The 17,916-nt window shown below is 39.0% G+C and overlaps 1 protein-coding gene across 1 annotated transcript in view; it reads left to right on the plus strand.

The window, feature by feature from the left end:
• LOC102172500 (alpha-1,3-mannosyl-glycoprotein 4-beta-N-acetylglucosaminyltransferase C-like) overlaps positions 1-17,570 on the plus strand; it is a gene marked incomplete at its 3' end in the record, with an annotated part of 47,543 nt that extends 29,973 nt beyond the window's left edge. The window contains exons 2-4 of the mRNA XM_013975087.2: positions 11,640-11,816; positions 13,414-13,570; positions 16,567-17,570. Of these exons, the coding sequence (XP_013830541.2) occupies positions 11,709-11,816; positions 13,414-13,570; positions 16,567-17,570 (1,269 nt within the window). The remainder of the gene's footprint in view (positions 1-11,639; positions 11,817-13,413; positions 13,571-16,566) is intronic.

The following is a 17,916-nucleotide window of genomic DNA, read 5'->3' on the forward strand; positions in this document are numbered from 1 at the left end:
GTATATTCCTGACCACAATAAAACTGGTATGAACATAAAACCAAGATGTTCCTTCCAAGCAACACCACACCAGTATAAGCGATAGCAAAAGAGATGGTGAAGGGCTGACCAGTGAGGAAAAAGTGATTTTTGTCCTCGAGTTATTAGGGCCAGTCCTTCCAGTTCATTCCCACAGATTCCACAGAAAGAATATCTGAGGAGTTGGGACAAAAGCCACCAGACAGCCTCCTCTGGTTTACTAAAAGCTAGCACTACCAAAGGAAGATGCCACTGTATTTTCTATCTGAGCAACGTTTAACCTGAGAGATGCTCTTGGAGCTAGAGCGCCATCTAGCCTCTGAACTTTAAACTCCCAGTGAAGCTAGGCACTTCCTGACTACCAATCTAAGATTGGGACCTAAGTAACAGTATACAGTAACAGCATAGATCACAAGTCCCTTGAAAGTCTATGGTCTGACAGATTAGGTTAGTAGTTCTAATTCCCCAAGCAATTAAGAAATGGTCAAAGAGACCAGGAAAATGTGACCGAGAAAAGAAAGTTCGGTCCACATGCTTTGCCCATTTCTGGCTGCTCCCCTCACAGGGATGTTGGGTGTCTCTTGGCATTGGCAAGTCGGTATAAACTTCAGTCATTACGAGGCACCTCGAAACCACAGAGCAGGGCTCATCACTTGCTTCATGCAGGTGTGTCATTTATTCATACAAGCACATCCTAGAGTTAGTGAAGTAAAGCAGAAAGCGTGTATACTGAGAAAGCAAAGAGGCTACAGATCTGAGTGCTTCTACCTTGTCCTGAAGATCCCAGATGAGGCCCCAAGATGATAGCTTACAGTGAATGGTGTCAAATTCAAAGATTTAACTTTGGGACCAGGGACTAGACTTGATCGCTCAGGAGCTTTAGTATAGCTGAGTTTTATTAAAGAGAAAGGCACAGAGAAAGCTTCTGACAGACATCAGAAGGGGGGCAGAGAGTACCTCAAGCTAGCTTTAGCAAGCTGTTTTATGTCTGTTAGAAAGCCATTAGTCAGATAAGAGAGACACCTCAAGGCTGATGGAGTTTCACCAGGCCCCTCTCCCACAATATGCATTTTTAAGATAGGATGGCATGAGGTGTGTCATCCCCCAGCCATAAAATAATAGATATAAGTACTGGTTTGTTGAGCTGTTATCAGCCCAAGGTTTGAGAAAAGAAGAAAATGTGAGTCTTGGGTGGAACCATTTTGAAGAAAGGCAAATTCGGATGGAAATACATAGTTTCATTTAGCATAGATTAAAAAAATTTCCATAGAGAGTTTGTTTCCTCCTGCCATTTAAGGGGGAGATAAAAAATGTTTGACACTTGCAAATAAACTTAAAAGCTTTTCCACAGCAAAGGAAATGATAAATAAGTTGAAAAGACAACCTTCAGAGTTGGAGAAAATAATAACAAATGAAACAATTGACAAAGCACACAAGGAGCTCTCACAATTCAATACCAGAAAAACAAATAACCCAATCAAAAAGTGGACAGAAGACCTAAACAGACGTTTTCCAAAGAAGACATGCAGATGGCATTCTGTTGTCCGACTCTTTGTGACCCCATGAATCGCCAGGCCTCCCTGTCCATCACCAACTCTCAGAGTTCACTCAGACTCACATCCATCTAGTCAGTGATGCCATCCAGCCATCTCATCCTCTGTCGTCCTCTTCTCCTCCTGCCCCCAATCCCTCCCAACATCAAAGTCTTTTCAAAGAGTCAACTCTTCGTATGAGGTGGCCAAAGTACTGGAGTTTCAGCTTTAGCATCATTCCTTCCAAAGAAATCCCAGGGCTGATCTCCTTCAGAATGGACTGGTTGGATCTCCTTGCAGTCCAAGGGACTCTCAAGAGTCTTCTCCATCACCACAGTTCAAAAGCATCAATTCTTCGGCTTTCAGACTTCTTCACAGTCCAACTCTCATATCCATACATGACCACTGGAAAAACCATAGCCTTGACTAGACGGACCATTGCTGGCAAAGTAAGGTCTCGGCGTCTCAAAATGCTATCTAGGTTGGTCATAACTTTTCTTCCAAGGAATAAGTGTCTTTTAATTTCATCGCTGCAGTCACCATCTGCAGTGATTTTGAAGCCCCCCAAAATAAAGTCTGACACTGTTTCTACTGTTTCCCCTTCTATTTCCCATGAAGTGATGGGACCAGATGCCATGATCTTCGTTTTCTGAATGTTGAACTTTAAGTCAACTTTTTCACTCTCCTCTTTCACTTTAATCGAGGCTTTTTAGTTCCTCTTCACTTTCTGCCATAAAGGTGGTGTCATCTGCATATCTGATGTTATTGATATTTCTCCCGGCAGTCTTGATTCCAGCTTGTGTTTCTTCCCATCCAGCATTTCTCATGATGTACTCTGCATATAAGTTAAATAAGCAGGGTGACAATATATAGCCTTGACACACTTCTTTTCCTATTTGGAACCAGTCTGTTGTTCCATGTCCAATTCTAACTGTTGCTTCCTGACCTGCATACAGATTTCTCAAGAGGCAGGTCAGGTGGTCTGGTATTCCCATCTCTTTCAGAATTTTCCACAGTTGATTGTGATCCACACAGTCAAAGGCTTTGGCATAGTCAATAAAGCAGAAATAGATGTTTTTCTGGAACTCTCTTGCTTTTTCCATGATGCAGTGGATGCTGGCAATTTGATCTCTGGTTCCTCTGCCTTTTCTAAAACCAGCTTGAACATCAGGGAGTTCATGGTTCACATATTGTTGAAGCCTTGCTTGGAGAATTTTGAGCATTACTTTACTAGCATGTGAGATTAGTGCAATTGTACGGTAGTTTGAGCATTCTTTGGCATTGCCTTTCTTTGGGATTGGAATGAAAACGGACCTTTTCTAGTCCTGTGGCCACTGCTGAGTTTTCCAAATTTGCTGGCATATTGAGTGCAGCACTTTCACAGCATCATCTTTCAGGATTTGAAACAGCTCAACTGGAATTCCATCACCTCCACTAGCTTTGTTCGTAGTGATGCTTTCTAAGGCCTACTTGACTTCACATTCCAGGATGTCTGGCTCTAGATGAATGATCACACCATCGTCATTATCCAGGTCGTGAAGATCTTTTTTGTACAGTTCTTCTGTGTATTCTTGCCACCTCTTTTTAATTATCTTCTGCTTCTGACAATACCCAGCTGTGGATGTGACTGGTGATAGAAACAAAGTCAGATGCTGTAAAGAGCAATATTGCATAGGAACCTGGAATGTCCGGTCCATGAATCAAGGCAAATTGGAAATGGTCAAACAAGAGATGGCAACAGTGAACGTCGACATCTAGGAATCAGCACACTAAAATGGACTGGAAGGGGCGGATTTAACTCAGATGACCATTATATCTACTACTGTTGGCAGGAATCCCTCAGAAGAAATGGAGTAGCCATCATGGTCAGCAAAAGAGTCTGAAATGCAGTACTTGGATGCAATCTCAAAAACTCAGATCTCTGTTCGTCTCCAAGGCAAACCATTCAATATCACAGTAATCCAAGTCTATGCCCCAGCCAGTAATGCTGAAGAAGCTGAAGTTGAATAGTTCTATGAAGGACCTACAAGACCTTTTAGAACGAACACCCAAAAAAGATGTCCTTTTCGTTATAGGGGACTGGAATGCAAAAGTAGGAAGTCAAGAAACACCTGGAGTAACAGGCAAATTTGGCCTTGGAATGCAGAATGAAGCAGGGCAAAGACTAATAGTTTTGCCAAGAAAATGCACTGGTCATAGCAAACACCCTCTTCCAACAACACAAGAGAAGACTCTACACATGGACATCACCAGATGGTCAACACTGAAATCAGATTGATTATATTCTATGCAGCCAAAGATGGAGAAGCTCTATGCAGTCAGCAAAAACAAGACCAGGAGCTGACTGTGGCTCAGGTCATGAACTCCTTATGGCCAAATTCAGACTTAAATTGAAGAAAGTGAGGAAAACTGCTAGACCATTTAGGTATGACCTAAATCAAATCCCTTATGATTATACAGTGGAAATGAGAAATAGATTTAAGGGCCTAGATCTGATAGATAGACTGCCTGATGACTATGGAATGAGGTTTGTGACATTATACAGGAGACAGGGATCAAGACCATCCCCATGGAAAAGAAATGCAAAAAAGCAAAATGGCTGTCTGAAGAGGCCTTACAATTAGCTGTGAAAAGAAGAGAGGTGAAAAGCAAAGGAGAAAAGGAAAGATATAAGCATCTGAATGCAGAGTTCCAAAGAATAGCAAGAAGAGATAAGAAACCCTTCTTCAGTGATCAATGCAAAGAAATAGAGGAAAACAACAGGATGGGAAAGACTAGAGATCTCTTCAAGAAATTAGAGATCACTCATTATTAGATAAATGCAAATCTAAAGTATAATGAGGTTATCACTTTACACCGGTTAGAATGACTATCGTCAAGAAATTTACAAGCAATAAATGCTTGAGAAAGTGTGGAGAAAGGGGAAACTTCTTATATTGTTGGTGGGAATGTAAATTGATATAGCCACTAGGGAGTTAACTATGGATATTCCTTAAAAAATTAGGAATAAAACTACCATGTGACTCAAAATTACCACTAGTGAACATACACCACAAGAAAACCACAATTGAAAAAGATACATGTAGCCCAATGTTAATCACAGAACTATTTACAATAGCTAGGACTGAGCGACTTCACTTTCACTCTTCACTTTCATGCATTGGAGAAGGACATGGCAACCCACTCCAGTGTTCTTGCCTGGAGAATCCCAGGGACGGAGGAGCCTGGTGGGCTGCCGTCTATGGGGTCGCACAGAGTTGGACATGACTGAAGTGACTTAGCAGCAGCAGCAGCAGGACATGGAAACAACCTAGATGTCCACTAATAGATATTGTGCTCAGTCACTCAGTCGTGTCTGACTCTTTGCAACCCTATGGACTGTAGCTTTCCAGGCTTCTCTTTCCATGAGGATTCTCCAGGCAAGAATACTGGAATGGATTGCCATACCCTCCTCCAAAAGATTTTCCCTACCCAGGGATCAAACCCATGTCTCACACATTGCAGCCAGATTATTTACCATCTGAGCTACCAGGCAAGCCCCAAAATACTGGAGAGGGTAGACTATCCCTTCTCCAAGGGATCTTCCTGACCCAGGAATCAAACCAGGCTCTCCTGCATTGCAGGCAGATTCTTTACCAGCTGAACTACAAGGGAAGCCCATATGGAGAAAGAATTGTGGTACATATATATAATGGAGTATTACTGAGCCATATAATGGAGTGCATTTAAGTCAGTTTTAATAAGGTGGATGGACCTAGAGCATATATTATACAGTGTGAAGTAAAAGAGAAAAGAGAAAAACAAATATCATATACTAATGCTGGCTTATAACTCATTACTCAAAAAACCAAGATAATCACATCTGGTTCCATCACTTCATGGCAAATAGATAGAGGCTCCAAAATCACTGTGGATGGCAACTGCAGCCATGGACTTAAAAGAGGCTTGTTCCTTGAAAGAAAAGCTACTATAAACCTAGACACTATGTTTAAAAGCAAAAACATCACTTTTCTGACAAAGGTTAATTATAGTCAAATCTATAGTTTTTATAGTAGTCATGTATGCATGTGGGGTTTCCCTGGTGTCTTACATGTTAAGAATGCACCTGCAATGCAGTAGACCTGGGTTCAATCTCTGAGTTGGGGAGATCTCCTGGAGAGAAGAACAGTTACCCACTCCAGTATTCTGGCCTGGAGAATTCCATGGACAGAGGGGCTGGAAAGCTACCGTCCATGAAGTCACAAAGAATGTCAGATCATAAAAAAGGCTGAATGGCAAAGAACTTATGCTTTAAATTGAGGCGCTGGAAAAGACTCTTGAGAGTCCCTTGACAAGCATGGAGATCAACCAGTCAATCCTAAAGGAAATCAACTTTGAATATTAATTGGAAGGGCTGATGTTGAAACTGAAGCTCCAATACTTTGGTTCCCTGATGCAAAGAGCTGACTCAGTGGAAAATACCTTGATTCTGGGAACAACTGAAAACAAAAGGAGAAGAAGGAGACAGAGGATAAGAAGGTTAGATAGTATTACTGGTTCAATGGACTTGAATCTGAGCAAACCTAATGAAGGACAGAGAAGCCTGGCATGCTGCCAACATTATTCCACAGTTTTGGAAGTCCTAGCTACAACAACTAGAGAAGAAAAAACAAAAAATGAAAATAGTTTGTAAAAGAAGGAAAGCCCTCACTGTTTTCAGATGACATGATTCTAGGTATAGAAAATCCTAAATATGCCATTAGAAAATTGCTAGAGCTAATCAATGAAAATAGTAAATTCACAGGACATAAAATCAATACACAGAAATTCTTAGCATGGAGTCACAAGGAATTGGACATGACGTAGTGACTGAACAATAGCCATGCATATATATGAAATCTAGAAATATTGTACTACTGAACCTATTTGCAGGGCAACAATGGAGACACAGATATAGAGAACAGACTTGTGGACACAGTTGTGAAAGGTGAGGGAGGGACCAATTGCAAGAGGAACATTGAAACAGATACATTACCATATTGAAAATAGATAGCTAATGGGGCTTTACTGTATGACACAGGGAGCTCAAATCTGGTGCTCTGTAACAATCTAGAGGAGTGGAATGGGGTGGATTTTGGAGGGAGGTTCAAGAGGGAGGGGACACGTATACCTATGGCTGATTCATGTTGATGTATAGCAGAAACTAATACAATATCATAAAACAATTATCCTCTAATAGAAAATAAATAAAAAATGGAAGATAATATACAAGGAAATTTGGAAAACTCAAAGGTGGCTACAAGACTGAAAAGGATCAGTTTTGATGCCAATCCCAAAGAAGGGCAATGCCAAAGAATGTTCAAACTACAACACAACTGCACTCATTTCACATGCTAGCAAGGTAGGTAATGCTCAAAATCCTTCTAGCTAGGCTTCAACAGTACATGAATTGAGAACTTCTAGATGTACATGCTGAATTTACAAAAGGCAGAGGAACCACAGGTCTAACTGCCAACATCCATTAGATCACAGAAAAAGCAAGGGAATTCCAGAAAGCGTCTATTTCTGCTTCATCGACTACACTGAAGACTTGGACTATGTGGATCACAACAAACTGTGGAATTCTTAAAGAGATGGGAATACCAGACCACCTTACCTGTCTCCTGAGAAACCTGTATGCAGATCAAGAAGCAACAGTTAGAACTGCACAATGGAAAGATGGACTTGTTACAATTTGGGAAAGGAGTACATCAAGGTTGTATACTGTCACCTGCTTATTTAACTTATATCCAGAGCATATTATGTAAAATGCCTGGCTGGATGGCTCGCAAGCTGAAATCAAGGTTGCCAGGAGAAATATCAACAACCTCAGATATGCAGATGAACCACACTAATGGCAGAAAGATGAACCACCCTAATGGCAGAAAGAGCCTCTTGATAAAGGTGAAAAAGCTGGCTTAAAACACAACATTCAAAAAACTAACATTAGGGCATCTGGTCCCATCACTTCGTGGTGAATAGACGGAAAAAAATGGCAACAGTGACAGACTATTTTCTTTGGCTTCAAAATCACTGTGAATGGTGATGGCAGCCATGAAATCCTTGGAAGAAAAGCTATGAAAAACCTAGACAGCAGTATTAAAAAGCAGAGACAGCACTTTGCCAACAAAGGTCTGTATAGTCAAAGCTTTTTTTTTTTTTTCCTGGTAGTCATGTATGGATGTGAGATTTGGACCATAAAGAATGCTGAGAGTGGAAGAATTGATGCTTTCAAACTGTGGTGCTGGAGAAGACTTGAGGGTCGCTTGGACTGCAAAGAGATCCAACCAGAATCCTAAAGGAAATCAGTCCTGAATATTCATTGGTAGGACTGATGCCAGAGCTGAAACTCCAATACTTTGGTCACCTGATGCAAAAGCTGACTCATTGGAAAGAACCTTGATGCTGGGAAAGATTAATGGCAGGAAGAGAAAAGGATGACAGAGGATAAGATGTTTGGATACCATCACCAATTCAGTGGACACGAGTTTGAGCAAATTCCAGGAGGTAATGAAGGACAGGGAAGGCTGGCGTGCTGCAGTCCATGCAGTCCAGAAAGAGTTGAACATGACTGAGTGACTAAACAACAACAAATTACAAGAAAAACACAAGGAAACAAAATGTCCACTCATGCATGAACAGATGAATAAAATAGGTATATATACAACAGAATATTTTTTCATCTTTAAAAAGGAAGAAAATTCTGCAATATGCTACAACCTGGATAAACCTTGATTACATTATGCCAAGTGAAACAAACCAGAAACAAAAAGACAAATATTGTAGGATTCCATTTATATGAAATTTATACGAAATACTTAGAGAAGTAAACATAATTAACAAAGAAATATAATTGTGGTTTCGTGGGGCTGGAGGAGTGAAACAGGGACTTATTTTTTAATGAGTATAGAGTTTCAATTTTATAAGATGAAAAGTATCATGGGGATATATGGTGATGATGGTTGCACAACAATGGAATGTATTTAATACCACTGGACTGTACACTGAAAAATTGTTAAGATGGTTAGAGGAAGGAATAAAGAAAGGCAAAAAGTAAGATAAGGAGTGAAGAAGGGGAGGGAGGAAAAGAGCAGGCAAGGAAGGAAGGAAGGGAAAGAAAGAAGCAGGGGTAGCTATATTAATTTCGATACAGCAGACTTTAAAGCAAGACAAGTTGTCAGGGATTTTTTAAAAGAGCATTGCATATGATAAAGAGGGAAATTCTTCATGAAGACATTAACATGAAGATATGAATCCTTAATGTACATGCACCTAAAAAGTGTGTCAAAATAAATGAGGTGAAAACTGAGAACAGAAAGGAGAAAAAGATGAATCCATTATCATAATTGAAAACCTCAACACTCCTTTATCATAAATGGATGAATTCATTAGGCAGAAAATCAGTAAGGATATAGTTGAACCCAACAATATTAACCAACTGGACATAACTGACATCCATAGACCATTTCATCTAACAACACCAGAATACACATTCTTTTCAAGTTCACATGGTAATTCACCAGTTCCCAGCCATTAGACACATCTTAACAAACTAAAAGAATAGAAGCCACATAATGCATGCTTTCAAACGACAAGAAACCAGTAACAGAAAAATAACAAGAAAATAAAAAATATATGGAAATTAAACAAACCAAACAAAACACTTCTCAATAACACATGGGTCAAAGAAGAAATCACAAGACAAATTTTAAAATATTTTGAACTAAATGAAAATGAAAACACAACTTACCAAAATTTGTGGGATAAAGTGAAATAGCTCTTAGAGGAAAATTTATATTATTCATTTACATGAATGCATGTATTAGGAAAAAGAAAGTTATAAAGATCAATAATCCTACTTTCATTAGGAAATTAGAGATGAGAAAGCTAAATCCAAAGTAAATTGAACAGAAAGAGCTAAGAATTAAGCAGAATCAATGAAATTGAAAGTGGAAAACCAATAGAGAAGAATCAATGAAATCAAAAGCTGTTTCCATGAAAAGATCAATACAATCAATAAGCATCTAGACTAAGAAAAAACAAAAAAGACCCAAAATATTAATAATTTCAGAAATGAAAGAGGGAATATCACTACAGATCCCATGAAAATTAATAATAAAATAATAATATGAATATCCCTTTGCCCACAAATTTGATAACCTACAAGAAACAAACTTCTTGAAAGACACAATCAGCCAAAACTCATACAGGAAGAAATAGATTCTGGATAGGCCTGTTCTATTAAAGAAATTGAATTAATAATGAATAACTTTCCAAAACAAAAAGCACCAGGCCCAAGTGGGTTTATTGGTGAATTCTACCCAATTCTTATTAATTATCTAAATAATTAGCAGCAATTTTACACAATCTTTTCCAGAAAATAGAAGGAGAGGGAACATTTCCAAAATTACTTTGGGGCAAATACCACGCTGATACTAAAATCAGACAAAGACAATACAGAAAAAGAAAACAACAGGCCAACATGTCTCCTGCTTAGATGCATTGCTCCTCAACAAAATACTGGCGATTTGAAACCAGCAGTGTAAAAAAACAATTATACCCCATAACCAGGTAGGATTTACCCCAGGCATTAAAAGCTGTGCTAATGTTCTAAAATCATTAATATAATCCATCATATTCAACTAAAAAAGAAAAAAGAAAAGACTAAAAAAGAAAAATCACATGATATTATCAGTGGTTGCAGTAAAAGGATATGACAAAATCCAATACCATTCATGATAAAATCTATCAATAAATGAAGACTAGAGGGGAAGAAAAAAATATATGGAAACTTTCTCAGTTTAATAAAGACTATGAAATACCCACCGTTAAATCACAGTTAACAAGGAGAAACTCAGTTTTCCCACTAAAATTAGGTACAAAATGAAGATGTCTATTTTTACCATTCCTTTAAAAAAATTAATTCGTCTTAATTGGAGGATAATTACTTTACAATGTTGTGATGGTTTTTGCCATCCAGTTAACAAATGAGCTAAAGACCTTAACAGATGTCTAACTGAAGAGGATATACAGATAGCAGATAGCAAATAAGCATATGAAAAGATACTCCACATCATATGCCAATAAGGAAATGCAAATTAAAACAGCAATGAGAAACACCACGACACATCTATTAGAATGACCAAAATCCAGAACTCTGACAAGAAATGCTGGCAAAGATTGGAGCAACAGAAATTCTCATACACTGCTAATGGGAATGCAAAATGGTATAAGCACTTTGGAAGACAGATTAGCTGTTTCTTATGAAACTAAACTTACTCTTACCATATGATCCAGCAATTGTGCTCCTTAGTGTTTGCCCAAAAGAGCTGAAAACTTATGTCCACACAAAAGCCTGCATACAGCTCTTTATAGCAGCCATAGTCATAATTGCTGAAACAGAAGCAACCAAGACATCCTTCAACAGGTGAAAGGATAGATGGTGGTAATCCAGATAATGGAATATTATTCAGTGCTAAAAAGAAATAAGCTATGAAGTAATGAAAAGAAATGGAGGTACCTTAAACACATATTACCAATTGAAAGAAGTCAATATGAAAAGACTACACACAGTCTAATCCCAACTTTCTGGAAAAGGAAAAACTATGGAGACAGTTAAAGCATAAGTGGGGATTGGGTAGTGGGTAAAAGAATGAATAGGTAGATTACAGAGGACTTCCAGGGCAGTGAAAATACTCTGAATGATATTAAAATGGTAGATACATGTCATTTATACATTTATGTCATTTATACTAAACCCATAGAATGTACAATACCAAGAATGAACCTTACTATAAACTGTGGACTTTGAGTAATAATGATGTGTCATTGTGGATTAATCAATTGTAACAAATGCATCACTCTGAGGAGTGGTGTTGATGCATATGTAAGGGAAAGGGGGTAAATGGAAAACCTCTGTATCTTTTTTCAATTTTGCTGCAAACTTAAAACTGCCCTAAAAATTATCTTTAAAAAAGAATGCTAATTACACAAGTAAGCTGTATTTTCTTGATTCATTAGCAAAATATCACTACCAAATGAAAACTTTTCTCAATAGTGTGTAAATTGCAGATTGTAAGTACGCATCCAAGGATCACAGATTGAGAACCAGCTGCTGTACAAGCTCCCCGTGTCAGCACCATGAAAGATTTCCTATGGATACTCATTGTTATTGCAATAGTGATGGTGTTCCCAATATTTTTTTTCATTAAAGAAAACCCCTTTGATACTGCAAGTTTCCTGTCTTTGGTAAGTACCAGAAAGTATGGGTGGGGTAAAAGTTGAAATCTCTGGACTAGAAAAAAAGGGGGACATCAAGTGTCTATTTGTGTGAAATTATCACTAAATAGTAGACACTCAAAGAAAGTAAAAGTGAAGTCACTCACTTTGAGTATCTGACTCTTTGCAACCCCATGGACTTTAGTTGGCCAGGCTCCTCTGTCCATGGGATTTTCCAGGCAAGAATACTGGAGTGGGATGCCATTTCCTTCTCCAGGGGATCTTCCTGACCCAGGGATCGAACCCGGGTTTCCCACATTACAGGCAGACTCTTTACTGTCTGAGCCACCAGGGAATCCTAGACACTCAAAAAAGAAAGATAACAAATCTTAAGGACTCAATATATCATTTTTCTTTGATGGAAACAGTAAGGGATGTGGCATTCTGAAAAGAGAGAATTCAGGGCTGGGAAGAAATAACACTGTTTAATGTTTACTTAAAGCTGCCCTCCCCTCCTTTTCTTAACAGCAATTGATAAGGTAGAAAATATTTTCCTTGTTTAAAAAAATTTAGAAAATTTCCCTTGGTTTCAAAGTTATACACTTCCCCCCATTTTTATACAATAGGATCTCAAACCTCAGAGAAGTTGTCATTTCCCCAAGCCAAGAAAATTCTAGGGAGTTGGACTTCCCTGGTGGCTTAGACGGTGCTCGTGATGCAGTAGATCCAGATTTGATCCATGGGTGAGGAAGAAACCCTGGAGAAGGGAAAGGCTACCCACTCCAGTATTCTTGCCTAGAGAATTCCATGGACAGAGAAGCCTGGCTGTCTAGAGTCCATGGAGTCGCAAAGAGTCGGACATGACTAAACAATGAACGCTTTCACTTTCAAGCAAATTTCACCAGAAAATGGCAACAGCAAAGAAGAAAAGGGAGAGTGGTGAATGAATTTGGAAGGGTGAAGTGCCACCAATGGGAAAGAGTTTAGATTGGGGCATTGGGGTAGTATTACCTGGTCTCCCATAATTCTAAAGGAGACAAGGTTGTCTGCTGTATCTCTTGGGCTTCCCAGGTGGTGCAGTGGTAAAAAGTCCACCTGCTAGTGGAGGAGATGCACGGGACGTGTTCAATCCCTGGGCCAGTAATATCACCTGGAGAAGGAAATGGAGACCCACTCCAGTACTCTTGCTGGAAAAATCTCATGGACAGAGGAGACTGTCAGGCTACAGTTCATGGAGTCACAAGGAGTTGGACATGACTAAGCAACTGAGCACTCCTGTATCTCCCACACCTAACATGTTTTGCCCTTCATAGGATTAAATGACCCATGTCAGACTGTAGTCATAAAGATGATTGTGGGTTAAAAATGGCATAGACTGACATTATCTCATTCCCTACCTAAAATGGAAGATAACTAAATAAATACCATCTCCCTTCACTCCAGGACCCATAACCTATACAAGAACCTCTGGTGTAAAACTTTTTCAGAAGATAAGTAAGAAACTGAAATGAGCCCTGAGCAAGCTGCCCTCTGTCCTGGAGACAGGTTATTATGCTGTACAAAGGGGAATCCAGGCATTATTCTCACAAGGCATGAATGTTATAAGTGAGACTTACCCTTTTCTCAGCAGGAAAAGGAGATGGTAGCTTGGCAAAGAGCCCGAATGCAGATCAGCCCTAGTAGAACAAACTACGTGGAAACCTTCAAAGATATGCAGAAAAACTCAGAACCACTAAAAAATGTGGATTCCTGTATCTTGATTGGAGCTCCTCCTGTGAAAAAAAGTGAGTGTGCTCAAGAGGATATGCGATGCAGGGGCAGGTTATGTAAGGGTATATAGAGAAGGCAGGTGGAAAGCAAAAGGGACCTATGACAACATTTGACACAGATCACTCTCTTTCAACATTCTTTAATTGCTTCCAAGGATCCTAGATTCTTATGATTTTCCTCTAAATTTCTTGATAGTTCCTCAGTCTCATGCTGATTTATCTTCTGTCTCCAACATCTAAATGTTAATATACCCCAGAGCTCAGTCCTTATCTAGACTTACTTTTTTAAAAGTTGAAGTATAGTTGATTTACAATACTGTATTAGTTTCGTTGTATAGCATTGTGATTTGATTTTTTGCAGGTTATATTCCATTATGGGTTGCAATACCCAATACCCTATAAGCTTAGTTTCTTGGTTCACTCACCCAGTCTCATGGTTTTCAGTATCATCTACAGCAGCAGCCTATAATCTTGAGGTAAGTGTAACTGTTATCCTCACTGGCCTCTGCTGCAGTATCCCTTTCTCTCTTGTCCCTGACAACCGTGCTGGCATCTGTTACTGAAGTCTATGGCTAGCTAGGGAACATGAGACCTTTTAAATCAGGACTTTTAATACTCTTCATAAGGAAAACACCTTTTTTTTCTTTACATTTAAGTGCATTTTTGAGTTGAATGCATTTTGAAATATCGGTATTGAACTCATAATGTGTTTTATCTCTTAAAAATGTTTCAGCTCTGTTCACTAGAGCCTAGAAATGACTTACTACAATGAGCACTCATTATATAAATCCCATTTTTCACTAGAAAGAACTTCCTCTAAAAGGAGTTCCTTGGAAAAAGGCTGACTCCAGGTCACAGGCAGGAACTATTCCATATAGAAAGGAAGCTTTTGAATACAGCTAAAGTTGTATCAAAAGGGCTCAGGACGCAATTTTAAGAGGCTGATTATCTCTCATAATTAATTATCCTACCAAAGATAGGAAAATTTGAACATCAATAAAGATAAAATTTCAATGGTATGAAAACCATGAGTACATAGACATATAAACAACAACAACAACAACAACCAAAAAGCAAAAATTTTGTCACTATGGAGAACATGAGGGAACCAGCTCCTAGCATTATTTTGAAAGCTAGTAAATAAAGGGAAAGAATCAAATATTTATCTCACTTTCCTTATGTGAACTATACTACTTGGAAACCAAGAAGTAGATGAAGGGAATTTTCTCTTTTTTAAAAAATATAAATTTATTTATTTTAATTGGAGGTTAATTACTTTACAATATTGCATTGGTTTTGCCATACATCAACATGTATCAGCCACAGGTATACACGTGTTCCCCATTCTGAACCTCCCTCCCTCCTCCGTCCCCGTACCATTCCTCTGGGTCGTCTCAGTGCACCAGCCCCAAGCATCCAGTATCATGCATTGAACCTGGACTGGTGACTCGTTTCATATACGATATTATACATGTTTCAATGCCATTCTCCCAAATCATCCCACCCTCTCCCTCTCCCACAGAGTACAAAAGACTGTTCTATATAGCATTCCAGTTAACAAATGAATAAGGAATGTTAGCCTTAGAATATCACCATATTGCAACCTCTGGAGTATTAATGAATCTAGACACTGAACTTCAAAGTCTGCTAACATCCTAAAAACAGAAATAACCTGCCATTATATGCCTTCTGATAGAGGAATGTATCACCAACTCATAAAGTATTATTGCCAGAAAATATAACCTAAATTTGATCAAATCCTCATGTCAATATTTTCTACAAACTCTGATCTCTACAAGTTTGTTCTTTTGCCAAAGAATTTGATTTCCTCTCCAATCTCTTTGAGACTGGATTTAATATATTTGAAATGTTCTTCTATGCACTGTTTCCTGTTAGTTCTATTTTCAGAGTTCTGTTCTTGGTTGAGTTGTTTTTCTTTCTTTATATTGGTGATTCTTGTTTCAAGCTTTATAATCAAATGTTTGGCGATTTATCTTTCAGATTAATATTCAAGAATCTAGATTGTTCATTTGTTCTCTCTAAATAGCCATCTCTGTTTACCACTCTGTTGCAGTGGGTTGTGATTAAGAACGCTTGCCTCATTAGATTGCAGGGAAGCAGTGACATAAAGAGAAAGCAAGGAATGTGGGTAGCTGATTCGGGTGAACTAACCCTTTGTCTCTTCTATTAAAGCTCTAAGTCACCTGTGCTATTTCCTTCCTTATCTGCTTAGATAAACTTCTCTGGCAACCTCTATAGTTCTGAATATCTACTTCATGTTCTTCAAGGAACCATACGTAGAACTTTACCATATAAACAAATGCCAGCCAGCTGTGTTTTTTCCTTTTTTCCTCTTGCGTCTAGAGTTCTTGGCTTCCATTCTTAAGTTCTCTCCAGCCATAGGACTCACACCCTGGCAGATCTCTCACCAGCCACTTGGTGATCACTGGTTCAGTAGTTTTGGAAATAATTTCGTGATTAATTATCCAGGCGACCATCCCAGGGCCCTTTCCTTTGTGTTTGGTGGCTCAAACTTAGAATTCTTCTGAGGCTTTTAGAATAAAGACGTATCTGTGCAGTCATTTTCTCTGTGTGTCTTTTGAAATATGAATTCTTATGCTTAGATTTCTCCAATCCTATTGCATATTCTCTCATTCTTGCAGGAATTCATTAAATATTGCAATTCTCTCATGGTAACCTTTCTGGTTTTTCAATGCGATTTTGGGAAGGAGGAGACACAGCTGCAAATGTTTTTAGTCTATCATCTTTATTTCTTCTACAATAGTTTTTCAAAGTTAACACTAAAAAAACCCTCATAACTTGTGATGAAGCATTACTCCTAACATAGTCCATACTCAGGTCTCGGGGGGAGAAAGTGTAAAATAGCTATAATAATACAGAGAGTTGGCATATTGGAAAGACATAAGAAAATCTTATAACCTCAACCATAGCAACTATTTCCTTCACTTCCCTACGTTGATACAAGTTCTCTTTTTCCCCCTCAATCCTAGGATTGCTGACCATAGGGATTTCCTCAATGAAGCATCCCCAAAGGAGCTACCTCTTGGACACCCTGGAATCTCTCTTTTATTCTTCCTCCTTATCTGAGCAGAAACACTTCATTGTTCTGGTACACTTGGCAGATCCTGATCCCATGTGGCATAGTCAAATGATCTCCAATATCTCAACCATCTTTAAACCATATATCCAGGCCAGCCAGCTAGTAGTGATTAACATGCCTCTTAAAAGCTATCTTCCCTTGAAGAGCCTTAAGAGAAACTTTAATGACACTCCTGCCTATGTAGCCTTCCGTTCCAAGAGGAACATGGATTATGCCTTCCTCATGAACTTTGCTACCAACCACTCTGACTATTTCTTGATGATTGAGGATGATGTGAAATGTGTCCCTGGATTTGTCACCCAGATAGCTACTACAGTGTCTGCATGGGAAAACAAACCTTGGGTGACTCTGGAATTCTCTCCGTTGGGCTTCACTGGAAAACTCTTTCGTACTAAAGACCTCCCTTGTTTTGTTAATTTCCTTCTCCTCTTCTACCAAGAAATGCCCTGTGACTCCCTCCTCTCCCATTTTCATGATCTTCTCATGCAGCAAGCACCAGTCCAGTTCCTCCCTTCCCTCTTCCAGCACATGGGCAATTGCTCCTCCTCTGAAGGCAAATTCAACAGTCTCAAGGATATAGAGTTTGAAGAGGATGACATTAGTTCTCCCAACAACCCTGCTGCCTCCATCTATACTAGCCTGGAGGCTACCAATGGCTCTGTGCCCGTGAATGCCTATAGCTTGAATAAGAATTTCTTTTATGCCAAGTCAGCTGAGGCTGGAAGCCATCTGACTGTGGTTTTGGACTCACCTGCTAAAGTGTTCCGAGTTCAAGTGTTGACTGGCTCTGACCTAAAAGGTGAGAATCAGCTGAAAGAGGGACAAATAGAACTTGGCTATTCTTCTACTAACCAGATCAATGACTGTGATGACTATATTCTGCTGGGACTACTGGTAAATGGCACCCTAAATAAGCAAGTACTATCTAACAAGTCTGGGAAGAAGGTGAAATGTGTGAGATTGTTAGTGACGGCGACTTCATCCTCTGGAATAATGGTCAGGCACATTAACATCTGGGTTAAGTGAAGTTTAAGTGATATGTAGAGAAGCCATTGGGAGTTCTGGAGTGGTTATACTGGAGGTTAGAGTACACAGAGTTTAAAAAATTAAAGTCTTAAAATTGGCCAGGGACATCTCATTGTTGGGTCTTTTCAATATTATTAATAATAATAATTAATAATAGCATGCTGAAAGGCAGAGTGAAGGTAACATCCTCTTGGTACCAGAGAGCCACTAGTGG

This window comes from Capra hircus, chromosome 3 (assembly GCF_001704415.2).
Source record: "Capra hircus breed San Clemente chromosome 3, ASM170441v1, whole genome shotgun sequence".
NCBI lineage: Eukaryota > Metazoa > Chordata > Mammalia > Artiodactyla > Bovidae > Capra > Capra hircus.